The 26,904-nt window shown below is 40.3% G+C and overlaps 2 protein-coding genes across 3 annotated transcripts in view; one reads left to right on the top strand and one right to left on the bottom strand.

Annotated features, from left to right (window-relative positions):
• SLK (STE20 like kinase) overlaps window positions 1-19,461 on the top strand; it is a 77,069-nt gene extending 57,608 nt beyond the window's left edge. Inside the window, exons 13-19 of one of the 2 annotated variants that reach the window (XM_074999216.1) lie at window positions 546-638; window positions 9,370-9,499; window positions 10,001-10,125; window positions 12,283-12,471; window positions 14,838-14,963; window positions 16,616-16,729; window positions 17,201-19,461. In XM_074999216.1, the coding sequence (XP_074855317.1) occupies window positions 546-638; window positions 9,370-9,499; window positions 10,001-10,125; window positions 12,283-12,471; window positions 14,838-14,963; window positions 16,616-16,729; window positions 17,201-17,347 (924 nt within the window). In that variant the 3' untranslated portion in view covers window positions 17,348-19,461. The remainder of the gene's footprint in view (window positions 1-545; window positions 639-9,369; window positions 9,500-10,000; window positions 10,126-12,282; window positions 12,472-14,837; window positions 14,964-16,615; window positions 16,730-17,200) is intronic. The other variant, XM_074999217.1, reaches the window with a different exon arrangement.
• Window positions 19,462-25,404: 5,943 nt separating this feature from the next.
• Window positions 25,405-26,904, bottom strand: part of COL17A1 (collagen type XVII alpha 1 chain) — a 60,987-nt gene continuing 59,487 nt past the window's right edge. The window contains exons 54-56 of the mRNA XM_074999896.1: window positions 26,806-26,868; window positions 26,465-26,536; window positions 25,405-25,460 (exon numbers count right to left, since the gene is read on the bottom strand). Of these exons, the coding sequence (XP_074855997.1) occupies window positions 25,405-25,460; window positions 26,465-26,536; window positions 26,806-26,868 (191 nt within the window). The remainder of the gene's footprint in view (window positions 25,461-26,464; window positions 26,537-26,805; window positions 26,869-26,904) is intronic.

Raw genomic sequence — 26,904 nt, 5'->3', positions numbered from 1 at the left:
TATTTTAAAACCTACTATGTAAGTGTCCTTTGTGGTTGAGAGTGAAAAAATTACATTGTATACATTTGGATATGACACAAAGTCAATAAAAACTGTTTTTCAGTGGAAGTTCCCCTACTATCATTTGTTTCTGGTCTGGTACTATGGGGATAAAACTATTCTGTAAAATTTCCTGGACCGTTTAAAGAGACTGCTATTATTGCAAGTGGCTTTCTTAATCAATGGCTGTTTAAGTTACTGCATGAAAACACATTACTGCAATCAAGTAATCCAGAGGAAGGGATCACTGATTCTGAGCACTAAATTAGCATCTGCATGTAAAATCAAACTATTTTACAGCTCTTTCCTAGGCTGCACTTAAACTTGCACAAAACGTTCACTGTCTTTTCCTTTTCTCACCAAACTAACGCCTCTGCCAGCAAACGAATGCATGATTTCCAGTACCTTGCTGCTTGAATTACACCTCTCATGTTCACAACAAATTCTTGCTGTGGAGAAAAAAAAAACATTATTTTCCCCACCTTCTGCATGCTTATACACTGTAGGTTTTAAATGAAGTGGAGAAAGCACCAAAAGAGTTGAGAAAAGAGCTCATGAAACGCAAGAAAGAGGAGCTTGCACAAACCCAGCATGCTCAGGTAACAGCAGCAGCTTCAAGCTACTAAAATCCAGAAAGCAGCAGTAGTCACACAGCGTAATTATTTCACTTTCTTGTTTAGAGTGACTTTGAAAATTAACTTCTAACCCTTAACATTTGCTCTGCTCCCTCAAATGCTCCCATAACTCTTTCTGTAGAGTGTCATATGTGATGTGAAAATTTACATTGATAGGTTAAAAAGGCTTGAGATTCAAGACAATTCAAATTAGAAAAATATCTTTATACGTAATTGGAAAATGCATTACATTGGTATCTTGTGTGTGCATAATTATAAATGTTAGAGTAGAAAGGCAAGTACTTTCAGAATATTAAGCGGAAAGGCGGAAGGTAAATATATAGAATGTGTAAAATGGAGGAATATAGTTCATGACAGCACAGCGTTTAAAGTAAACTGACAATTAAATATAAAATGAAGCAGAAAGTTGTATGGAATCTTTAGCAAATTGCAAATGTAATTCCACACCTTGCACCTGACTGATATTATCCAACAGAGCTGGATGAAAAAAACAATATATTCTTGCTTTGGAAGGTTTAGAAGGTGCTGTTCTACCTCTGCTCAAGGTAATATCACAAAAAGGGTTTTGAGATGAATAAAGTGGTGTTGCCCTAAAGGTTTAATTATTGTTTACAGGCATGCAAAAGGTAGTGACGTGGTTGGACTATGTTAACAGTAATTTGACTTGAGGCCTAGATGTTTATATATTTATGAGCATGATGAGTTGAATTCCTTCTACAACTTGAAATAAAAATGGGCATACATGTTAGCAAAGTTCATACAGGTTATGCCACCCTAAACTGGGACACTCTAGTCTGGCAACATACATAGGACCACAGATATTCCTGGGTTGTAGAGCCCTCTGGGACTGGGAACTCAGTAGTGGATAGTCAGAGTGCATTGTCAGAGCGAGGGCTGGAGCCGGCATGTGGACATAGGTCCAGTGGTAGGCAGACCCAGGCTGGTGGAGGTTGGTTCTGTGCTGGCTTTTGGCAAGTCTGGGCAGGGCTGATAGTCCAGCCAGGCCAGAGGCAGGGGGCCGTCCAGGCCGAAAGCAGAACTAGCAGTGGGGAGGAGCGGCAGGCTGGGGAGCCCGTGGCTGGGGACCTCTCTTGAGCCAATAAATTTTTTCATTCAGTGTCACTCGGATCCTGAGTGTGCTGAACCAGGGAATCCAACCTGTAGTAAATAGAATTTTAGAACTACAAATTGTTATACTTGTATGAGTGGATTAACTTGTTTCCACTACAGCAGAAACTGTGATAACTAATAGGATATCCTTATTTAGTTGAAAGATTTTTATTTCATGTTATCAGAAAGTACTGTAAGCATATCTGCAGAAATTTTATTTGAAATCCAAAAACAGATCAATAACATAGAAGCACCATTTCTACGGTATAAGACTGTTCACTCAAACCATGAACTTGGGAATCTTCATATTCTCATGGCTGATACGTAATAGTTAGCCAGCTTTGAAAGAGAATTTTTTTTTTGTTTACATTTTGACCTGGGAAGTACATTGTATTCTGATCCACAGGGCATTGCTCAGGTTATGATTCAATCTTTTCAATTGTCTTCGTGTACACTCTTCAATGCACAAATGCAGGATGTAAGTACCAAAATACCAAGGGTTTATCTTCCTAATTTTTCAGTTTTGTGTTCTCTTCTGTTTCTTTTTGGGCTCATATGTGCTGATGAATTTCATTGTCTCGAAAACTGATGAGTGCAAATTTGTAAAATTATATAGTTTACCAGCGCAAATTAATGCAATGAGTAATTGGACAAAACACTGATTTTTCTCTTGAGCAGAACACATCAGTAAAATTTTATTATTTCAGCACCTGTGAGAAATTGAATGCAGTGATTATATTTTATGTTGAGTGCAGTGAAAGTTTTACCTTTGGGGGGGTTGGGGATAAGTTTTTATTCATTTTACTGCTAAATCATAGGACAACTACTGGCAAATCATAGGACAACCGTACTACTGTCAGCACCAAAGAATTAATGCAGTCGCTAAGGAACACAATGTATGGTGGCCTGCCTCTTATCCTAGCCATGGACAAAGTTGCAGAGTTTTTCTCCACAATGTGTATTGCATGTGATGTGATATATATATATATTTGCAGAGAACATCTTCATAGGCAACTTGTATGCTGTAAGAGGCAGATCACAATACACGATTGATGTATGAAACTGCAAGAACAGAACTAGTGTTTTGCAGATTCTATGTACCTTTCAACCCCTGGAGAATATATTAATTAGAAATGCAAGACAGCAGGAAAAATACCCTGAAAGTCATCTGCTGCATATTTTACACAATTGTACTCCTGGCTATTCCAGAATACTAAAGCTGTATTTCTAATATGTTTCAGCCTTTTTACTCTGTTAGTTTAAAAGTAATCAATTTGGAACATTCTAAAACTGCATTTTCATCAATCCATTTTTTTAACTGGATTACTTACCCTATCGCTCTGAAGATATCCACAAGTATCGTTCTCCCACATTTTCACAGACTTGCTGCTACTCCATTTTTATACCACCTTCTGCACAGCCCATTCACTCTGGTACCACAGTAACTCTAAGGTTGCGTCTACACTACAAGATAAATCTGAATTCATTAATATTGATTTTGTAATTCTGGAATTTATAAGTTCAAATTTGACCATTCTCACTTCTCACATGCTCCTCACAAAGTTGACTCATTGCTGCCACACTCAAATTGGCTAACATTATTGTTGCTGTAGTGCATTATGGGACCCTATCCCACAGTTCCCTGATCCCTGTAGCATTCTGGGCATGCTCTCTGATTTTTGGCATCATCTTCCCACATTTTATTTCCTCATTCCCCTCCCAATCCCTGAAAATATGCCGATCCCTAGAAATAATACAGGGACCCTTGAAGTTAGAAGAAGGAGGATAGAAAAGTCTAGGAAAAAAGATTTTTGACTTTATTGAAACTAATACAGCGACCCCAAAAAGAATGAAGAAAGAGAAGATAATTAAGCTTTTCAGAAAATAGAGTTGCTGATGGGGGAGAGTCTTTGACTTTCTGGTGCACTATAAGGCTTCTGTGCAATGACTGTGTTCTCAACTGGCCACCTACCATGTCCCATCATTGCATGTGATCCCTGCAAATAATACAGGGGCCCAGACTGTATTGTAAAATTAAAAAAAAGAGGATAGAAAAGTGTAGGAAAAAAGAATTTTTGATTTTTCCCACCGGCGGCAGCAAGCCCCTTAGCCTCTGGAGGAGACTTCCCTCTGGCAGCATCAAAACCTCCAGTATCTTAGCTGCTGGGATAGACTTCCCCCTGGCCGCAGCAAAACCCCTAGTATCTTAGCCACCGGAGAGACTTTCCCCCAGTGGCAGCAAGTCCGGTATGGGTGTAAGGGGGGTTCAGTTGCGGGGGGCAGTTGAAGTGGTTCTCCCTGAGACAGGGGACACTTCTCCCTGGCAGCAGCAACATGCTAGGGGCGTAGGGGGATTCAACGGGGGGCCAGTTGAGGTGGTCCTCCCCGAGTATTTTAGCTGCTGGGGGAGACTTCCCCACAGTGGCTTCACGCCTGTGAATATCTTAGCCACTGGGGGGAGTCTTCCCCACAGTGGCACCAAACCCCAAATGTCTTAGTCACCAGGGGAGACTTGCCCATGGCAGCAGCAAGAAAACCACAGAGAAGTTTCTCGGATTCTTATGCAAGCATGACCCCCACCACAGCCTTGTGGCCACATGTGTGGCAGGGTTGCAGCTGGCACCAGGCAGTGCAGAAAAATATAAGTATAGAAACAGAGCCACAGATTCCCTGCAGGGGCTATTTGTAATGGTTCAGTGCGCTCACATCACTAACAGCAAAGAAAGAAAGACATTTCTCAGGCTCTCATACAAACGTCAGCCCACAGCCAAAGGCTTGCTGCTCCCCCTGTGAAATTCATGGTCTTCCCGTTACTGGAGCACAGCAGCCAGAGTGGCGCAGTGAGAGGCGTTGTGGGTTACGTAAAGGACACCTCAGGGGGCTAATAAATTCAATTTTAACATGTGGCGCTTCCACACTGGACTTTAATCAAACTTCTGAATTCGAGCTTGTTGCTATGTCTGTCAGGTAACTGCAATTTTGTAATCTCGATATTAGTGCACCCTAAATCTAGCTAATGGTATTAACAGTGAAGACAGTCATGTGGTAATATCAAGCTAACTGCCTTATGTTTGAATTTGTCTCTCGTTGTAGACAGAGCCTCAGTGTATCCATTTTAGTCTTATTTACCTGATGTAGTAGATTGGTTGTGCAAATTGCAGCTCACTGTCTACTAAGAAACACACAAGCTTTACTTACTTTTTACTGAACTTCTCTGGGAGAGAAAAGTCATGTCTCGCTCATCAGGCATTGTACATTGTCCCTATAATAGATTGCTGATTCCAAATTTCACTGTTCGCATCTCTTTTCCGTTGAGCTCTGTGGAATACTTTCTGTATTCACTTTAAAGATCAGTGAGATAAAAATACTGCTTCTGCTCAAGCCTATGTATCTCATTTGGCCTTGAGCCACCTGCCCTTGATCAGTCTCTCCCCTCTCCAGAAACAACCATAAACTTCATTTTTTTTTCTGTATGAGAACAAGCGTTCCTGACTTTGCAACTTGGTTCATATCATGGCTGTCAGCAACATTTCCATTGACCATGTACAGGCTGTTTGTCAGCCATGCTCGAAATGTCTGCTCTAACCCTCTCGCTATGCATTTGCTAAATACTGTCCTCTGTCCATTCAGCCTTTCCACAGCACTGTTCTAGAGAAACTGGTCTTTTCTTACACGTTTCATGGAGTTTAAAGCCAGAAGGGACCATTAGACTATTTAGTCTGACCTCTTGTATATCACAGGACATTAAATTACACACAAATACCCTGTGTTGAATTAAATGATTTAGTTAGACCACAGCTAGTTAGTCCTCAGGAGATTACATTGAGGCAGAGAATAGGAGTAACTAATGCCTTGTCTACACTACCAAGTTTTGTCACCAAAAACTGTGTTTTGGGACAACGCTGTGCTACATCGATATGGCAAGAGCTATTTTAGGATATAGTGGTGTGCTGAAATAGCTGCCCTGCATCTATGCAATGTGCCTGTCTTTACAAAATATTTTTCAAAATAGCAGGCACATTATTTCAACATCTCTGTCCACCTCATCACAGGACATGTAAGGGATGCCTCGAAATAAAGCACAGAGTGGCTTGTTTTGAAATTGACTCAAAATAAGCTACACAATTTGCATAGTGCAAACTGCATAGCTTATTTCAAGTTTAGGCTGTCATCTAGACATAGCCTGTGAGAGCATACATACTGCAATGTGATTTGTCAGGAAAAATGCCCTGTTTTGGTGACAAAAAAACTTCCACCTCTAGGAGAGCTTTTATATCCCCTTTCCCTTAATTGTAAACAGGGAGCCAGTTTACTCCACTGTTTGTTCTGTTGTCAGAACTGGCTTCCACCAGTATCTGACAGCACCTACCCTAATCGCTCAGCTCAGTGTTTTGATCTCAGATGCTCTGCAGGCATGCATCTCTCCACTTTCAAAGCTCAGGAAATATCTGACAGCTGAGTGCATTGCTTTCTTTGGCTTACAAAATGCAAATAATTGGATTGCTACTGTTCTGCCCTGCAATAGCAACACAGCAGTAGATAGATTGGTGCTGCAGGCAGTCTGGGGAAAGAGAGATTGTTGAGGTGAGTTGACATTCCTCAGTAGGAAGAGCTCGTCATTCTTCTCCAGCACTTGAGGAGACCGTGGGAGAACTCAAAGGGAATTCCAAGATGTGCAGCAATCAGCTCCACCGTCCCATAACACTGCATTGTGCGACATACACTCCAGTATGTTGCTCACTCTTGATAATGGCGCCCCCAGTGGCGCATGATCTCTCAACAGAGGGTGCAAGTGTGAATACACTTTGATGATTTTTTTTTTGTTGACTAATCATAGAACATTAGAACTTGAAGAAACCTCCAGTGATCATTGCATCCAGTCCCCTGCCCTCACAGCAGGACCAAGCACTATCTAGACCATCCTTCATAGAGGTCTGCCTAACCCGCTGTTAAATATCTCCCTGGATGGAGATTCCACAAGCTCCTGAGGCAATTTATTCCAGTGTTTTACCACCCTGACAGTTAGGAAGTTTTTCCTAATGTCCAACCTAAACCTCTCTTGCTGCAGCTTATACCTGTTGCTTCTTGTCCTAACCTCAGTGGTCAAGGAGAACAATTTTTTTTCTTCATCCTTGTAACCTCCTTTTAGGTGCTTGAAAACCACTTCAAATCCCCTGTAAGTCTTCCCTTTTTGAAACTAAACAAGCCCAGTTCTTTCAGACTTTTCTCAGCTCATGTTTTCTAGACCTTTAATCATTCTTGTTGCTCTTCTCTGGATCTTTTCCAATTTCTTCATCTTTCTTGAAATGCGGTGCCCAGAACATGACACGATACTCCAATTGAGGACTAATGAGTGCCGAGTAGAGGGGAAGAATGACTTTTGGGTGTCAGCATAGGTTTTGTTGACAGAACTTGGTCATATAGAAAAGGCCTCAGGTGCCGGCAATGCCTGAGGCTCTTGAAGTCACAAGGAATCGATTAGGTGAGATCTAATCAGATGTTGAAGTTTTGTCCCCACTCACACTATGTAGAGATGTATACAAAGATAACAAGGATTAAATCTCATGCTTCCTAATGTAAAATTTTTACACGTGAAGGGGAGGAATCGTCATGCTTAGGTGCTTTGTTAAATCAGGCTTTTAGCCTAATAGTATATTGCAGGTGCAGTAAAAATAGTCGTTTGCTGGACTGCTGCAACTTTCTCTGATAACCCCTAAGCAGTACATGTTAGTTTTCTGAATTCATGAGTGCTAAAACAAGAACACTTACAACTCATGGTGTGAAAGGGAATTTATTGCTTTTCACAGAGTCTTACAAAAATAATATAAACTTTATAAAGATACCTTGCAACAATGCAAATGTTAGTGACCGTTTCAGAACTCTTCATTAAGTTACGGAACTCACAAGTTTACTCGGACATTTTCATAGTTTGGAAGTACTTTATTGAAAATTTGCATTGTAAGTTTAAAGGCAAAATTAACACAACAATGAGGCATGTGTTTTCCTTATGTACTTTTTTGTTCCACTAAAAATGATGATTATGCTGAGCTTGTGACTCTTGTCCTGTAACCAGCACAGGTCCATTTTTGAAGTACCTTTCTCTTATTTTGGAAAGTAGATACAATGTATAGCATGTTTTACATAAAACTTCTTGTCATATTTTGTTAGGCAAAAGGATGCATACATGTTTGCATGTGTGTAGAGTATGGATTGGTGATCGTGAACTTTGTAAAGTCTGCTTTATTTTGACTAAATAACTTAGATGTGACCATGCAGACCTTAATAATCTCAAGCAAATTGAAACTGTTACAATCTTTATTACTGTACATGTGACTTTATCATATCAATGCATTTTTGCTTGGTTTGTGTGGTGGTTTGTGTGGTTTTTTTTGTGTGTGTACACAACAGTGAGGGGGAGGTTCCAACTTTGCAAATAAACATTTTTGTTTCTGTGAATTAAGTTCCTAGTTCTGCAGTTTGTTCTGCTTGGGAGGACCTTTGCTACCGTGTGGTATCCCAGTAGGGACTGGCGCTCCATGTAGGGCTATACCATCAGGGAGCAAATTGCAAGATCGGGCCTATATCGATGGGACTTTCTCAGTGTTTGTTTCACAGTAATATAAATATACATATATGAAAACTGTTTTATTTAAAGGGTGCTTGAATAAATTATGTGCCAATAGTTTATGTTGGTTTATGAAGGCTTGTTAGCTCTACACTTTGCCAAAGAAAGAATAGATAACAAAATCATGATTGTGTTTGGCTTTGAATGAACAGTGTTTAGCATATGGTTGGTTATCCTTTATTGCTGCTGCAGGGCTTCTTCAGTCCCACATGGCTGTTGTCATGTTTGGTCAAGTTATTCAGCTCTTCCAAAACCTAGAGCCTAGGGAGAGGAATTTTCAAACACTGGTTTCACAGTTATATAAGCTGCATATTTTCCTCTGCTTTTTAAATTCTTCCATGGGATATTGCTCCTTATGATTAGGCCTTAGTACCAGTCCTTCCATGCATTGTGCATGAGCGAACCATTATCCAAAAAAGATCAGGAACCAAAGATTTCTTTTCAGAAGTTTCATATCTAAATTGGTCAGGAGGAATCATCAAGATGGTATAATAAAGTTATCTCTCCCTAGTGTGGACGCATTATTTGAGCAACTGAAGTAGCTCCTGTTGGTCCAGGGAATAAAAGGCTTTAGTTTTTGATGTCTTTGGCTTTGCTGTAGATACACAGTTTCTACCTTCTTTCAGGCCAGTTGCTAATTTAATTTGAGAAGATGCATGTTATTTCATCTAATCAAACTTATATTTTATTTTGATCATTGAAAGAATTACAGATTTTGGTTAGTACATTGCTTTCGGTCTCACTTCTGAAAGTGTAATTAAATAGTCTACATGATTTCTCTTTTACTGGATATCCCAGAAAGTGCATAATTTTATAGCAGATGTATAGTACATCAAATTTTCATAAATGTGTTTGGTTTGCAATCTACTTTAGGGAGCTAGACAATTACCAGGAATCTCACTAAAATTCAGCATGAATAGAAGTATAGCAACTTAATCTATTTTTACTGGTTTTTCATAGGAACAAGAATTTGTGCAGAAGCAGCAACAAGAATTGGATGCATCTCTAAAGAAAATCATCCAGCAGCAAAAAACAGAGCTAGCCAATATCGAGCGAGACTGCCTGAATAATAAGCAGCAGCTTATGAGAGGTGATTTCTCCTTTAATACTGGGTTTTCTTCTGTCTAACATTAAAATTTTCATCTCAGACATTTGTTAGATAAATAATGAAGTCTAACTTAAATCTTTAAACCAAGGACATCCAGAGTTAAAACTGAAACATATCTTTAATGTGTACTATAGTTGTGTTAGGAGAAACATACTTATTTGTGTGTTGTGGTAGGAGAAAGGTAATATATTCAAATAACTTTTTTTTTAGATTAACTGTGCTTTTTCTGACTCAGCCAAACCTTTTGATCAAATAATTTTGTATTTTTCTTGTAAATGTATAAAGAAAATAATGTGTTCAAGACGTTTCCATGTAGTGCTATTTTTGGATTAACAGTGGTTTGTGTGCTGTATATTTAACTTATCGACTTCTTACAAATATATTTTATCTTTTTTAAAATATCCCTGTAATATTAAATATATGTGCATAGATTAGAAGACTTCATAGTACTTTCTGAAATAAACAAACTTCCTCCTCCTCCAGCTCGTGAAGCTGCAATCTGGGAGCTGGAGGAGCGACATTTACAGGAAAAACACCAGCTTCTCAAACAGCAGTTAAAAGATCAGTACTTCATGCAGAGACATCAGCTTCTTAAGAGGCATGAAAAAGTTAGTGCTGTGTTTTGTCACTTAATTGTATATTACAGCCTTCAGAGGTTTATTACAGTGTCTTGTGACCTATATTACCACAGGTTGAACCTCTCTGTCTGGAGCACTCTTGTCCGGCAACATCTGTAATCCAGCATGATTTTAGGTAGCTGGACAACCACTTATCATGGGTGTAGCCAAGTTTCCCATGGTTCCATAATGTTTGTTTACAGCCCCCAGTCCTGACTCTCCGTGTTCAGTGCTGTTATTTAGCTGTAATTAACCCCTAAGTGTCTTCTAAGAACCCAGTAAGCAGTGAAAATATTTGGTAATGCCGCTATGGAACATTTACCTCCTGTGGTTTGGTAAATTCTTTCTTTCAGCATCAGTCAATTCCTGGTGGTACCAGGCAAGAGAGCTTCAACCTGTAGTTTACTTGTCTACAACAGCTTGATTCATTCATCTTGTTTTGCTCCTTCCTTTCTATATAAATCTGTCTTTTTACTTTGTTGATTCACTCGTTACATTGAGGCACTTTGTCAAAGTTATTTGACGAGCTTGATAGTAAAGTTGTTATTTACATTTCAAGCACTCAGAGTAGGCTAGGTTCCTCACAATTAGGACAGAGACATTCCATATCCAGAGAGATGACAATCTTAATTAAAGACCTGACACAACGCATAAAAGCACCAGGTTACAAATACAGAATCTTATCTTGCAAACGTATATGTGTACGTAGTTTCTTATATGATTGGTCCCATCCAATCGCATAATTGTTTGTAGTATCAGGCTTACGAAGTAATGGAATCAAGAATACTCCTTACATCAAATGTAGTCAAAAAGTTAGATTATATAAAGCAAACTTTTGAAAATCAAAAACCAATATAAATATTTCTTAGTGGATTCTTGTTGTCAGTACCATTGCACCACTGAAATCTGGGTCTCTCTGGACTGTGACCAATGACCGTTTCTGTTGGTGGCACTGCCTTCAAGCTGGGAACCTGGCCAGCAGCTTCCCAGCTCTGAAGCATTAGATAAAAGTATACAAAATATCAGATTTCACAGTCTGGGATGTATTTTCATGGCCATGAATTTGGTAGGACCCTACTTAGAATACTTTGATGAATTCGGGGCCTTATGGGGACACTGAAGTTAAATATTCTGAAACAAAACCTCTTAATTTATATTAAAAATACTCAGTTTTAATAAGCTAAGCTAACTTTAGTGTAGTTACTCTGGAGTTAACACCAATGCAATGTACGGTGTCAAACTATGGTCAATATCACTTCCTAGGTCTCTTGTATTAACACAACGCTGCTCAGCAGAGTCAACATCAACGCACCCCTCCCGCCCCCCACATTTGCTTTGAACAAATTGTTCCCAGCAATGTTTAGAGTCCAGTAATTGCAGTATTTTTAACATAAAATAAGACTGTGAAATCTGATATTTTGTATACTTTTATCTAATGCTTCAGAGCTGGGCAGCTGCTGGCCAGGTTCCCAGCTTGAAGGCAGTGCCACCAACAGCAACGGTGCAGAAGTAAGGGTGGCAATACTGATGCAATGTATCATGCCACCCTTACTTCTGTATTGCTGTTGTTGGGGGCACAGCATTGTGAGCTGAGCTCCTGGTCAGCAGCTGCAGCTCTCTAGACACTTCTGCACTGCCTTCAGAGCTGAGTAAGTGTGGCACTACCATGCCCATCCCAAAATAACTTCACATTCCCATTTTTGGTCAGGACTGTTAGTTTGGGAAGTGTAGATTCCTTAAGGACTTACATGCTTATATTTTGCTCTTTTAAAAATTCACATTCATGGTTGTTAAAACATCTTGAAATTTAAGATTCAAATGTCTGAAACCATGAAATTCAGTATTTTTCAAATACTGTGATGGTGAACTATGAATTTGGTAGGACCACAACTATGAGCATGTGTTTGTCTGTCCATATTCAGCAATGAATTTGAGTATATACTTGACTTAAGTGGAGTATATGCTTTTTGGAATCAATTGAAAGACACTCACTGGCTTCACTTTGCTTAGAATCAGGCCATGCAGAAATGGGATGGCTGTAAGCTGATGCTTAAGTGCTTTGCTGAATTGGGGCCTAATTAGTTAAGCGTATTATGTTAGTCACATAGTAATATTATAAAACAATGTTTCTGTCCAAAATGTTTTTAGGAAACAGAACAGATGCAACGATATAATCAACGACTTATTGAGGAGTTAAAGAACAGGCAAACTCAGGAAAGAGCAAGACTGCCCAAAATCCAGCGAAGTGAAGCAAAGACTCGAATGGCTATGTTTAAGAAAAGTTTAAGAATTAACTCATCAGGCACTCCAGATCAAGATCGTGAGAAGATTAAGCAGGTGACTGACACACATTTGTGGTTCAAAATATCTGAAAAAGTACTTGAGTCAGGTGAAGTTTTGAAGTATGGGTTATATATATTCAGTTACATTTTTGAAAGTTTAGAGATGTTACTCTACTGCTGCATGATTGTCCTGACTCAGTCTTTTATATCAGAAGTGACCAAGGGCTTGAGGATGTTATGAGTTACTGTGTTCAGTGTTCACTTTCATGGTCAACTTTTCAAATATAATTTTAATGAGGCATCAGACAGAGTACTATCTAGTCCTCTGTCCAAGTTTGGTTGCTGCAACTGAATTTGAAAAAATATATATGTGTGTATATAGATATATATATACACATAAAATAAATCATCCCACTGTAAAATGGAAGCTGGATTGTTTGCCATGAAACTCTCCTTACTGGGTGAGTCCAGAACAGCCATTTTTGTTTGCACTTAGGGCTACAGTTATTCTTAATCCTTCTCCAGATTTGTTTATATACATCAGTTTGTTGTGTACTCCAGGAGTTTTTGATATTTCCAACTCTTGCATATTATAAACTTAGGTGAAGTGCCTGCTACAGATTGGATTATTTCTCCAATTGAATATAACCAGAGTCAGTTGAATTGTTCAGAATTTTGACTGCCTATTTTTGATAGACATATGTTTTCTGATTCTTGAATATGTATAATTGTTGTTTGTACAGACGCTCCCCATTATGCAGAACTAGTAAAATATAGATCTTGCCTTAAAGCTCAAACCAGATAATTTTAGGCTCCGCTCATCCAAAGACTTAACAAATACTTAATGTTACAGTCAGTGAGTGATCTGTGTGACTACTGAGTATATAAAACAGGGGCTGGAGGCCTTCTTTGGGCCAGGAGCAACTGACCCACAGACAAATCAGAGCCACACATGAGTGAGAAGCAACACAAAACCAGAAAATCCACCATAAGACTCATTGACCTGACACCACCACCCTAGTGAGGAAAAAAAAAAAGCCCTCACAGATGTGGTCCCTAACTAAGAAGTAGGGGATAAAACTACAGTAGGGTCTCAACAGTCACAAGGGTTCATTGTGGAATTACGCTAATGTTAGGAAGCTGCAGCCTCCAGCGCTCCCTGCCTGGAGCCCCGGCTGCGGGCGCTTCTGCGCAGAGTCCTGGCGAGGCAGAGGCTGCCAGCTCTCCCCGGCTCTCTTGAAATTCACAAATGTGGGAACTTTACTGTATATCGTTGAGCTCCAGCACCATGGGGTGCGGGGGAGGGGACAGGCAAGACTCAAGGCTTATCCTCAGGGCTGTATTAACTCTTCAGGGGGCCCAGAGCTAGATGATTATTTGGGAATCCCCAGACTCTGGGGTAGGGCAAAAATGAGGGGTTCAGGAGGCACTGCTGGGGAGTGAGCTGGGGGTAGAGGTGCAGGGTCTGGGTGCAGGGGGAGCATGCAGAAGTGGGGTAGGGGTGTGAGGTCTGGATGGGCATTATGGAGGGCGTTGGGGTGTGGTGCAGGGTACGGGAAGGTATGTCAGGAACACATTGGGCATGGAGGGCTGGGGGTCTGAGCAGGAGGGGGATGGGGTGGGGGTTCCTGCCTGGCACAGCTCCCAGACGGTGCACAGGTGTCTTCACACAGACCTGCACGCTGCATGGAATTGCATCCTGCAGGTACCACCCCTCCACCACCAGCGATTCCCAGCCAACAGGAGAGCTGCAGGGGTGGGTGCAGAGAGGCAGGTATTTGCAGGAAGCACTTTGCTGCAGTGCACAGAGCCACTTCCTGCCCTCTGCAAGGCAGAGTCCACAAGTCCAATCCAGCTTGCAGCTGGCCTGGATTGGTCCTAGGAGGCTTCAGGAATTACCCCATCCTGGAGTGGGGGCTGACACTCCAGTCACAACACCTCCCATGTGGCTGGAGCACCACCGCCTGCTCTGTTGGTGGGTGGGGTGAGTCCCGAGATTTGCAGACTGTAGCTTCTCTAACCTTGATATAAACTTAAGAACATGGATAAGTTTTTGAATGATTGGAGCCTTAGATTTGATACAGTGTGTGCACTTAATAAAACAAAAAAGTATGTGAGGTGAGAGGCAAGTATTACTCATTTATGGTTTATGCATATTCTGAATATTCAGTTATTTCTTTTTCAATAGAGAGTCATATTCTAAGCTGGTGCAAATCCAGGGAAGAGATGGGGACGGAGCCTGCCTTGGATAAGGGTATAATGGAAAATTCAAGCAGTCAGAAGTAGGCAGTTGCACTAATTACTTTAATCTTGTAATGTTCTATCTAGTTATACTCTAAATTCATTATGTTCTTTACAACAGCGGAAAAGTCATTTGTAAGATGTAGCAGTATCAATCACCTACTCTGCTTTTAATTTTAGTTTGCTACTCAAGAAGAAAAGAGGCAGAAAAATGAGAGGTTGGCTCAACATCAAAAACATGAAAATCAAATGCGAGACCTTCAGTTGCAATGTGAAGCAAACATCAGAGAACTGCACCAATTACAGGTTAAACATATAAGGCATAAAATAAGCAGCATATGAAGAGAGTCAAGTTAATCAATGCCAACTGAGCAAATTCTGAATTTATTAGTTGGAAAATGTTCTAATGGTGTTTTACTTACATATTTACCCATCTATATAGAAATTAATGAGATACAGCATGTTGTATTCTTGATTCATATCCCTCACCAAGTTAAAGATAGATTTATGAATATACACACACAAAATTGTACAGGGATATTAACTTTTAGTGCTTACCAGCCCTTAACTGCTGCTTTCCTTGCTCATTATTTCTTTTTTATGCCTTTTTAATAAGTATTCAAAACAGAGAGGCAGCACTATCTTCTGTTAGCTGAATTTGCAAGTTGCTCTGAGTGATGTTAGTACCTCATTGTAAGAGTAGCTTTGTAGTACTGCATGTAATGAGCTCTGTCTTGCAAAGGGCAGGTTGCTGAAAATTTTCAGTAATAGAGGCCTCAATTTTTGATCCTTTCATGACAAGTAGTCTGCAAAACCTGCTGCTGCACACAAGCCATATCCTGTTCCCCATTAAGTCTGTTTTCTTTTGCTTCAGTAACATAAGGTAGATTTAAAGCAGGAGTTAAGGGACAAGCTGATTATCTCTCTTGCAGTGGGAAATTCTGCTGTGGCATACCACCAAGAGAGCTGGTGGGAAATGAGCATGGCCACAGTACTGATATGCTTCATTCCCTCCCACCCGACCTGACCCGACCCGACCCTCCCATCTCATACTCCGTTAGGGGCCATTTCAGCTGGTGTAAGTTAGAGCTACCCTATGGCTGTTTTGAGTTGTAGCAGTGGATAATTTTGGGCCCCATCTGGATTCAGGAGCAAGATGATGATGTAAGGGTGGAGCATCATCAACTATCTATGTTCCCCATTCTTCAGGCTGAGGCTTAGACTGAGTTCAGCTAGGATTGACTCCTGAGACAACCTAGATGATGTAGATTGCCTTTGGCAAGTGTTTATAACTAACATCTTGCTTCAGTGAGGTACTCAAGTACAGGCCTACCTTTAAGCAGGTTAGTAAGCCTGTTTCCTTTTGCTTTGATGATGCTGCTCATCTGTTTAAAGTTAGCCATGTGCATAAATGTCTTGCTGAAATAGGACCTACTCTCTCTGTGATTTGTTGCCTTTTATCTCTTTGTGGTCCTGAGATTCCCTCCATCAAGACTTATCCCCTTTGCTTGGTAACATTATCTTCTTCACCAATGGTGTTTGGTGTTTTAATGGGGTCACCAGGGCTGGTGTTACACTTGCTGTGGGCCAAAATTGAAGACTGATTCGCTCCACTTGGGGCCTAAGCTGAAGTCCAGGTCTGCAGCCCTGGATGGCAGGACTCTGGTGACAGGCCCCCTGCCTGAAGCTGATGCTGTCAGAAGAGGTCATAGTGAAACACATTTCACAATATTTCTGATCTTGCCATTATTGATAATATAAAACTATTTGGTTCTGTTGGAAACATTAGCTCTTGAGAAGAATACAGTACTAATGTTGAGTTACCTTTATAATTATTCTCATCACATTATGCATCTTAAGCTGATTTAAAAGAATTAGGGCAACATATGTTATTGTGCAAATGGTTGATTGTCTAATCTGAATTAGTTTTATTTAAGGATTATGTATCTTATTTTCAGAATGAAAAATGCCATCTACTGGTGGAACATGAGACTCAGAAACTAAAAGAGTTAGATGAAGAACACAGCCAAGAACTAAAGGAATGGAGAGAGAAACTAAGGCCAAGAAAAAAGGTAACCCAGAACAGTTTTTAAGCAAAAGACCGGTCCAGAAGATAAATGCTGTATCATGCTTTGAAACTGGATAGTTACAAATTGAACTGTACAAAAAAATTCATACCAGGAAATCAGTGCAACAAATATACAAAAAAAATACGTGAAGTATCTAGAAGCTATAATAAGTACAAGGGAGGTAGGCAGAAAAGTCTTGCAAATTGTCCACCTTTTAGCATCTCAGTGTTTGTGTGCATATATATGTGTGTCTAAAAATAAATTGGACACTTAAACATAGCTATAGCTATGGGCAAACTGCCTTACAAATGCAAACTAAGTGAAGTAGTAAGACTATAAAGGCCTGAATGCTCCATTTTGGATTAGTGCATGATTGTTGGTGTGGTATGTTCCATGATGTTTGGGAACATAACACAGTATAGTGGATTTCTTTGCACTTCACTATGTATATTTCTGTTACTATGTTATTTTTAGACACTGGAAGAGGAATTTGCTAGGAAACTTCAAGAACAGGAAGTTTTCTTTAAAATGACTGGAGAGTCTGAATGCCTTAACCCTTCAACTCAAAGCCGGATTTCCAAATTCTATCCAATCCCTAGCCTGCACTCCACTGGATCATAATAGGAATCTCTGTAGATTTTCCTGTTTGGAATTCTCATATCTTCAGCTTCTGCCACAGTAGAATCTACAAACTCTGTCAAAAGATGTCAGTGCTTCTAAGTTTCAGTGAACACAATTAACAGTGTCTTTGTCGTGATTTTTGGTTTTTGTTTCTGTATGTGAGAAAACGAAATAGAAGAACAGAATTTTTTTATAAATCTGTCAGAAAATATTGTCAACCATTTTGACATGAAGGAAATAAGACTAAGATATTAGACATAATCATTATGGTCGAAAAAAACTGTTACATGATATATCATATAAACAATATAATATTTCTTAACTGTCTGATTTTTTCCACCACAGAATTCCACAACTGAAACTGTGCTGTAACAAGGTTAAATTTTGTGTCACTGAGCAAGTCATTCATAACTAGAGCACATACTATTTCTTCACAACATATTGGTGAATTAGAAGAAAATAACCTCTTATGCTCATGATAGTTAGTTACAGCAAATGCCTCTAAAAGTTTTAAAAACAAAAAAATCGTCGGGCATCAAAACTAACCCTACCAAACCTCCATTACATGTTTTGTCCACTAAAATCCATGATGAAATGGGGTGCTAGTTTCAGTAATCCAGTGCCTGAAACACTTATTAATGTCTGCAATAGGATAGTCTTGTTATTAAAAAAAATTTTAGTATTGGTTACTGTAAAAAAAAAAAATCTTGCTGCTACTGCCATTCCTGTCATAAGTCCTCACCCTAAATATTTTGCACTAAAATATGTAAAGGTGAAAAATTGCAAACTTTAAAATGCACGTTATTATTTTCCTTACACATTAGAAGTGTTAACTTCTACAAAACTGAAGAAAAAACTACAGAATGTGTTTCCTGCGCATTATTTTTCTAACATACTTGGACTGGGTAGGTGGATCCTTCTGTTCTTACCAAAGTCTCTTCATTTGAAACTCCATCATAGAATTGGAGGTGGCTGGTCGTATTTATGAACTAATTGCTGATATCTGATCTGAATAGAAGTGTTTTGAAATTTTGTCATCAATTTAAGTTAAATAGTAGACAAACTACTTTTAAAATATGGGTGTGTTTGAGTTGGGATTTTTTTCCCCACATAGTAATTAATGTGTTATAACTTTTATTTTTCAAGTTCAGAAGTATATTGTGGGTTATTTACTTGACTGATTTGCAGTGGGAAGAAAAATCTAAAATTTTTATCTTGTAGGTGGGGGGCGGGGAATTGGAACTCTATTAAAGAAAGCAGCACAGAGGCTTAGAATTTGAGTCATATCAAGACAGTATTATAAACTGTACATTGGTATGCCAAAGTTAAATTTGTAAAATAATGTTCACTTTCTGTCATTTGAAGTGTGATCATTTAGTGTCTCTTTTTATTTTTGTTTTCTTTTGCTAGCTTGCATCAAACATGAGACTGGTGAACATATAATGTTCGTTTTATGGGAACAGTGTTGACGCATGTGAAGGAACTGATTATAAATTATATAGAATTTTAATTGAGCTTGGTTGAAATCTTGGATGTGAACTTTTTAGCTTGTTAATGCAGACAGATTAAATTGGCAGCGCAGTAAATGTAATTGAGACATGCATGTTTTCCTTTAAATTTTGTAACGTTTTGATGAGCATAACTGAAAATTACATTATAGCTAGCCTTAATTTCTGGCATTTTATTATATAAATATGTAATGTGTACTGGATGTAAATTCAGATGTCATACCATACTCGAATGTTACATGTTGCTATATGAAAAATTCTTTAATATGTTTATTGTAATATGCTAGGGTGAAAAATGTCTTTGAAGGCCTTTACTTTTTAAGCTACACCTTTATAAAATGACGAGTACTAAATATATTATTAAATAGTGTTTATTTCGCTATGGTCACAAGAATGTATGTGTGAAAAACTGTTTTTTGCGAAGTGCGTTGTTAGTGATTTATTTTTTGTGAGGGGGTTCAGGCAAATTTTCCTCATTCAAACTATTTGTTTACCTCATTCAAAATATTTAATAACTTCCCAGACAGAGTATATATTTTGTGCTCACAATCTATACTTTTTTGGAGGTTAAAATGATCATTTGCAAATATATTTTATGACACACTATATGTATTGTTCTGCATCTCTTAGGATTTTTTGATCTCTGCCACCTTCACCTGATTCTGTATCCTTACCTCTTCAGAAATTCCAGAAATGAATTTATTAAAAGGATACAGGAAGGGAATGTAATGGCTGAAGCCTCCTCAGGCTATGTTCGGTTAGCTTTAGATTATTTCTCTTCATACTACAGGTTGATCCTCTGTAATCTGGCATGATTTTAGTTAGCTGGACGACCACTTACAGGTGTGGCCAAATTTCCCATGGTCCCGTAAAGTTTTACAGTCACCGGTCCTAGCTCTGTGTTCTGTGCTGTTATTTAGCTTTAATTTACGCCTTCCTGTCTTCTAAGAACCCAGTAAGCAGTGAAAGTGTTGGTAATGTGCTCGAAAATATTGACCTCCTGTCATCCAGCAAAATTTCTCATCCAGCACCATTCAGGTACCAAGGGTGCCAGATAAGAGAGGTTCAACCTGTACATTCATTAAATGACTAAATATTTTGAAATGTCTTGGTAAATAAAATCTGGTTTGAAATTACCATTTGGTAATAAGAACTAGGGGAACGTCAGTGTTCATGCACTTAACCTTCAAAAATCAATTTTAAAAGTATATGGAACATGAAGAGGTGCCCAAGATTGCTTTTATGCCTTCGCTAATGACACATTCAAACTCAGACTGAAGTCTGAGCTCACTTTTCCATATGAAACTACTGCCTTTCTCACTGAACCTGGTCTATCAAAACCTCCTGCTGTCTGTATTTTTAAACAGCACAGTCACAATCTGCACTTGGTCACTTTTATTTTCAACTACATGATAAATGCCCCCAGAGCAAGGGTACAGACTTACAAAAATGCAACTGAACATTTCAGTTGTCCTATTTACAATAAAAACAAGAAGTCCTGCGGCACCTTACAGACTAACAGATATTTTGGAGCATAAGCTTTTGTGGGCAAAGACCTGCTTCGTCAGTGGGTCTTTGCCCACAAAAGCTTATGCTCTAAAGTATCTGTTAGTCTATAAGGTGCCGCAGGACTTCTTGTTGTTTTTGAAGATACAGACTAACACAGCTACCTCTCTGATAATATTTACAATAGATCCTCACTTACTTCTGACTCCTTTGTATTCTTTAGTATTGCTTTTGGAAATGAATTTGGTGGTGTTTTGCTCAAATGCAAGTACAGGAATATTTCTGCTCTGAATCTGTCCTAAACAAAACTCTAATGCAAAGAATGGAAACTTCCCCTGAGGATCAGCTGAAATCCCAGTGCGGCAGATCATCTGCATATCACAGTGCTGCAGTTCTTGGCACCTATGCAGAGCTGAGCTCCAGGCCTGACTCTTGTTGCCTTTGGCAGAGTCAGAGCATTGTTTGTCTTCCTGAACCCTGAAAGCTAGCTTCAATACCTCCTTAGTTGGCTCTCTTGAGACTTGAGTCTGTAAAACATGCTTGAGTTCAATATTACTACTAGCAGCATAAAGCTACTGATGTGTTTAAATGTTTGCAGAGTCAGTGATTAGTTAAATGTTGCAGGTGGACTTCTGAGATCACTGGATAGTCTGGATTCTGCAGTACTTACTGTGAAATGTTCTTGACCCAAATTCTGGGATTCTCACCCAGAACAGCAGAAGCCTCCTTAAAGTAAAATGTTCAAGTCATAGAGGATATAGAAATTGGTGATATGACGGCCTCACCTGCAGTCCATGACAGTTCTACCATAGACTTCAGTGGGGCTGGAATTCACCCCCTGGCTTTCTCTTTCCCCTTCTGAGGGTGTAATTTCAAATACACATCCAATTTTTAAAAATATTTCTTTCTCTAAGTTTGCTGCTGTCCCTCAAAGTCACTCTGAAAGCTCACTCATCGTAAAATAGATGCAGTCTAGGAAATATATCCTTGGCAAGGAGTGATGCTTTACTAGAAAAGTTCATTCTATTGTATTAAAACACCCCGTTACCATATCTTTTCCTCCTGTGGGTACTGTTCTTGTATCCATTTTGTTCAGCTAGTGGTTCTCAGAATAATGTCACCTCCAGATTATCCAGGAACATAAGAACATAAGAATGGCCATACTGGGTCAGACCAAAGGTCCATCGAGCCCAGCATCCCATCTGCCGACGGTGGCCAATGCCAGGTGCCCCAGAGAAGGAGGACAGAAGACAATGATCAAGTGATTTATCTCCTGCCATCCATCTCCTGCCCTTGTTATGAAGGCTAGGGCACCATACTTTATCCCTGGCTAATAGCCATTTATGGACCTAACCTGCAAAAATTTATCAAGCTCTTTTTTAAACCCTAATAGAGTCCTGGCCTTCACAGCCTCCTCCGGCAAGGAGTTCCACAGGTTGACTGTGCGCTGTGTGAAGAAAAATTTCCTTTTATTAGTTTTGAACCTACTACCCATCAATTTCATTTGGTGTCCCCTAGTTCTTGTATTATGGGAAAAGGTAAATAATTTTTCTATATTCACTTTCTCCACACCATTCATGATTTTATATATCTCTATCATATCGCCCCTCAATCGCCTTTTTTCCAAACTGAAAAGTCCCAGTCTCTCTAGCCTCTCCCCATATGGGACCCTTTCCAAGCCCCTAATCATCTTAGTCGCCCTTTTAAAGCATTTGATACTCAGTCTGCACCAGACTCTCAGTACTCCTTGCCACAGGATTCTGTCCCACTACAGAGATGTATCTAAAAATAATACTATTCTACTTAACATTTACCCCTTAACAAGGAAAATGCCGATACGTACTTCCTCCAGGGCCTCTTGTTTAGAATAACAAGTCATATTGATGGATTCAGTTAGTTCTCCATCAGAAAATGAAAGTTTGCCAAGGTGTACTTTATAGCTAAGCCAAAATAGAGATGATACCAAGCACAAGCGCTGTATGAATAAGTCAGGAGTATGGAAAGCTTTCCCAACAATTAGGTGACACATTAGTTATTCTGGTTGCAGATTTTATATACCAACATCAGCACTCCTCCACGTCATACGTCAGTCACGCTATACTTAGCTACCAAATTTTGTACACCTACCTTTGTGTTGTCATGCAATTTATTCCACCAGCTAGTGTGCATATTTACAAATTTGTATATAAACAAATGAGTGGATTTCATGATAGGGGAAAACCTCCCTGCCAGCACCCTGGTAGACGAAGATCCCTGATGAATTCTAGGGCAGGAGTATAACATGCATCTTGCACTCTGCCCTGTCTACATGCTTTAGCCAAGGAATTATTCCAGAACAGGCAGTCTCTGTAGCCCATGTGGTTCTTTCTGCTGTATCTGACAATTAATGCAAAGCCAGCTTGTTAGTTTGTGTTACGAGGCCTGGAGCAGAAAGCCATCAAACTCAGGTTGCATAGGGCTTATCAATCATCTGTTATTTGGAAGTTCCTACTAGCTGAGCTAGATTAATGCCAATGATGGACAGATGAAAGGCTCTGCATCCAAATGGCACCAAGGGAAGCTCCTATACCTCACCTTACCTTCCAATTAATGCCAACCACCTTATCTTGATAAATTCCCTCAAAATTAAATGATGATGATGAAACTTATAATTGTGGTTTTTTTTGGGGGGGGGGTCTGCTCCTGAGGTCTGAGCACCACAGAAGTTTTAAACACCCCTCCCACAAGGGTATGAGTCCAAAGGTCTCATGGCTCAAGGCAAAATTCAACCTGAAATAAAACTCAAGCAGGCTCTCACACAGCCTCTCCAGACACCAGAGCAAATCATTTAAAAATAACAATACCATTAAATAAGATTTCATAGTCTGTAAAAGCACCTTGCAAGGAGTCTGGAGTCCAGCTAGTGCCTATTAAAAGCAATTTTACTGGTTAAACCACTTTGGAAGCTTAAAAAAAATAGTGTCTTCCAAACAAGGAGGTCGTACGGGAGTGCTCTTGCCTGTCCTAATTTGCTGTGGTTTCCATTATATACAAGCAAAACAAAAAGCAGTCAAGTAGCACTTTAAAGACTAGCAAAATAGTTATCAGGTGAGCTTTCGTGGGACAGACCCAGGTCTGAAGAAGTGGGGCTGTGCAACAAAAGCTCACCTAATAAACTATTTTGCTAGTCTTTAAACTGCTACTTGACTGCTTTTTGTTTTGATAGCATATAGACTAGCACGGATCCCTCTCTTTTATTATATACCAGGTTTTCCAGTGTGTTACAGGGCATCACAGTATCCCCACTATACAAATTCTGCTGGCACCCTTGCCAAAAAGAGCTTGGTAGGGTTTCAAAGTATGACAGTAAATGCAGTTACAGACTGAAACACTGTTGCACTAGTCAAACAAGACACCAAATGAAATTGTTAAGGAAATTTTATTACATAGGGAAGGTCTCTTATCAGGTACAGGCATTGTGTGTACAAGCCAATTGTAAACTTTATTTAAAGCCATTGCAAGCTTCTATGTATTCAGAAGGCTGACCTGTTAAACACAGCCTTTGTTTCAACTCCAACAGAACAAAATGATACAGGAAATATATGGACCACAGAGAATTAACTTTCTAACGTGTCCTTTCACTAGAATTAATGAATGAAAAGCAAAGAGTGGTGCTGACACTTTGAATGAAAGGAAGCAGCTGTTGCATTCAATAAGCAATGCGATTTGGTCATGAAGCTCAGCTACCAAATCTGTCTCCCAGATAAGCTCCCAGTTCCGGTCTAACTTTAACTATAGGAAAATCAAAATTTGTTAGCATACAGCCTTAGGATTATCAACAGAATAATTCTGGAAATAAATACCCTACCAGGCAGTAGGGGCCAGGGGTACAAGTGATGTGTCTCACAATGAACTGATGACGTGAGACTGTTAACTGGAACTCTGCATACACCTCAGCAGTAAAAATGACTGAGAGCAGGGCTGTGCTATCCCAGAAGACTGGCACATGAAATACACTTTTCAGGAGGTTGCAGTTGACGGTTACACTCCTTGCGAGATGGGAGGCATGCGGAACGTCCCTGGGAGAAACTCTCCCATCGACTTTACCCTTAACAGACAACCAAGTTAGCCAAGTGCAGCTATGTTGATTTTTAGCTGTGGAATTGCTGTAGCTAGAATTGCATATCTGCAGTGGACTTCCTTAGCCTAATATAGCCTGACTACTGACTGTAATTCATAGAGTGCTTCTAGTTAACCCATCACATGGCCTCTTTTGCTGTCTCCTTCCCTGCCACATTAGCCCTGCAAGTTAAGATTTTGGAATGCACTGGCTTGTTGAAAAAGTGATTCCCTCCACCCACCTTGCTTTCCCAAGACATTCTCATCCTGGCAAAAGTTTGGCCAAGTTTCTTACAGTGTTGCTTTCATTACAACTCAGCAAAGTGATGTGACGCTCCATGCCCGTGCACAACTACTAGTGGGAAGTACAATGACACCTGTACTAAAGACATCATTTGCCCCCATCCTGTCTTGTGACAATCTGCTTCTGTGATCCCCACAGCCTCCCCAACATTTTTCAGGTCCAAAACTGTGGCTCAGATTCGGATTACAGGAAAACTGCTCACCTTAATCTCCAGGATACTGGAGTTTTCTTTTCCAGGATGTTGCAGTAGTTGGTTAAAGCGGGCTTTTAACTGTATTTATCTAAGTCAGGTACTAATGCAAGATGCCTGTATTGGTGACAGAGGAATTCCTTACAAGACCTAAGATATGAATGCGGGAACATGACTACAATTCGCAGCAGTGAATGGTGTGTGGGATTAATGCACTGAATGGGAGCATATGTCCAGCTGTTAGTTCTGTGTTGGATACATTCAAACCAGAGACACTCAAAGCTCAACATCATCAAATTTAAAAAAAAAAAAAAAAAAGACACCCTGAACTACCAAGTCTCTGTCATTAGTTGACTGACAGTCTAGCAGGAAGCCAATAAAGAGGCATATTCTCTACTGGATTCCAAAATGGCAGCTGTGCATCCCACGTTCCAGAATACCGATCTTGGTCTTAACTTCGACTCCCAATGCTTCTTCTTTTTCTTCTCCCCAAATATGCTTGCTCACCTAAGGGAGACAAGGTGCCAAAAAAGTCTGAGAGAAACACTGTGTATGAAAAAGGCAAAGTGAGTTTTTCCTCAGTCACCAGATATTAGTTATTCTGGTGACCCATCCGTAGTCACCTACCTTTCAGTTTCAGGCCAATATTTGCTCCTAGTTTCTGGTAAGACTAGACCCTGCAGGTGACAGTCACCCCACTGCAGAAGGCCTGGACAGCACTGCAGCCCAAAGGGCAGGGTTGAAGTAGTGGGTGCCCTCACTGTGGTATCTGAGCTGCCAGGGCTGGGTGCAGCTGCTCTGGGCTTTAGTTCCACCCTTTGTGAACAAGCCTGTTATCTTACACTCTATCCCTCCATCGGTGAGGGGTATTTCTAGCCTAAGCAGAACGTTGTCTTGTCCCTACCTATTCGAGTCCAGGGGTTAGAATTCAGCAACAGAAGGGCTTTTATGGCTGTAGGAGTTTATCACATGAGTTATTTTAGACTGTTGATATAAAAACTATGCGAAAAGTTGCTCCCTAAAAGCCAGCCATCAGAGGAAGGACCAGGGATGTCTCTTTGCAGCATGATGACATGATGGGGCCATCAAGCTGCAAACGACAGTCTGTGCCACTTCTCCGGAGGGCTCTGAGGAGGAGAGTTGGGCGTGTGCGAGGAGCATGCTACAAGGGCTGTGGTTGTGTCCCCCCCAGTGGCTGTTTACCCTGCAGCTAGGACTCCATGTCTGAAGGCTCTCCTTTAGCCCAGGCATGGATTCTGTTCCATTTCCTCTGCATGATTTGCCCCCAACCATTTAGTCTGTTTCTATGAAGGTGAGAGAGGTGAATGCTTCTCAACTTCTCCATCAGGCTGAGCGGTCAAGTGACTCACCCCAGGATGCAGAGAAAATGCTGGATCCATGATTCAAACCCACACGCCTGTCCCTTATTCAAGCCACCAGAAGATGCTTTGCTCTCTCACTACCTCCAAGAAGAGCAAAGTTCCCAGCTGGCACTGGGAGAACTGTCTTACCTTTCTCTCCTTTCTCCCCCTTTGGGCCCCTGGATCCTTGGCGTCCTGGAGGGCCTATTGGTCCAGTCTCACCTGGAAGAACAAGACGGACATGTTTGCATTTTGTTGTGACTGTTCTGCAGGTCAATCCCCTGTTGCTTGTGGCAAGAATGGGGGGTGGGGCAGGGGAAGGAAAACGGTGAAGATGACAATAAGGCTCATACGGAAGGCAGGGTATGCAATGCTCAACTAGAAGGCTGAATTCTTCAAGGGGCACATTCGTCCCAGAGCCTGGACTGCTAGCTGGTTGGCAGACCTTACTGGAACTGCATGCAAGGAGGCAGCAGGATTGCAAGTCTTACCTTTGGGCCCTGGGTAACCCATCTCTCCCTTCTGTCCAGGTGGCCCTGGGATGGTACCATATGCTGTAGGGGAAAACCAAAGAGTGCATCAATGGGACA

Source organism: Carettochelys insculpta, chromosome 7 (assembly GCF_033958435.1).
Source record: "Carettochelys insculpta isolate YL-2023 chromosome 7, ASM3395843v1, whole genome shotgun sequence".
In the NCBI taxonomy this organism is placed as follows: domain Eukaryota; kingdom Metazoa; phylum Chordata; order Testudines; family Carettochelyidae; genus Carettochelys; species Carettochelys insculpta.
The sequence above is the reverse complement of the archived record's forward strand: the minus strand, read 5'-3'. Positions and strand labels throughout refer to the sequence as shown.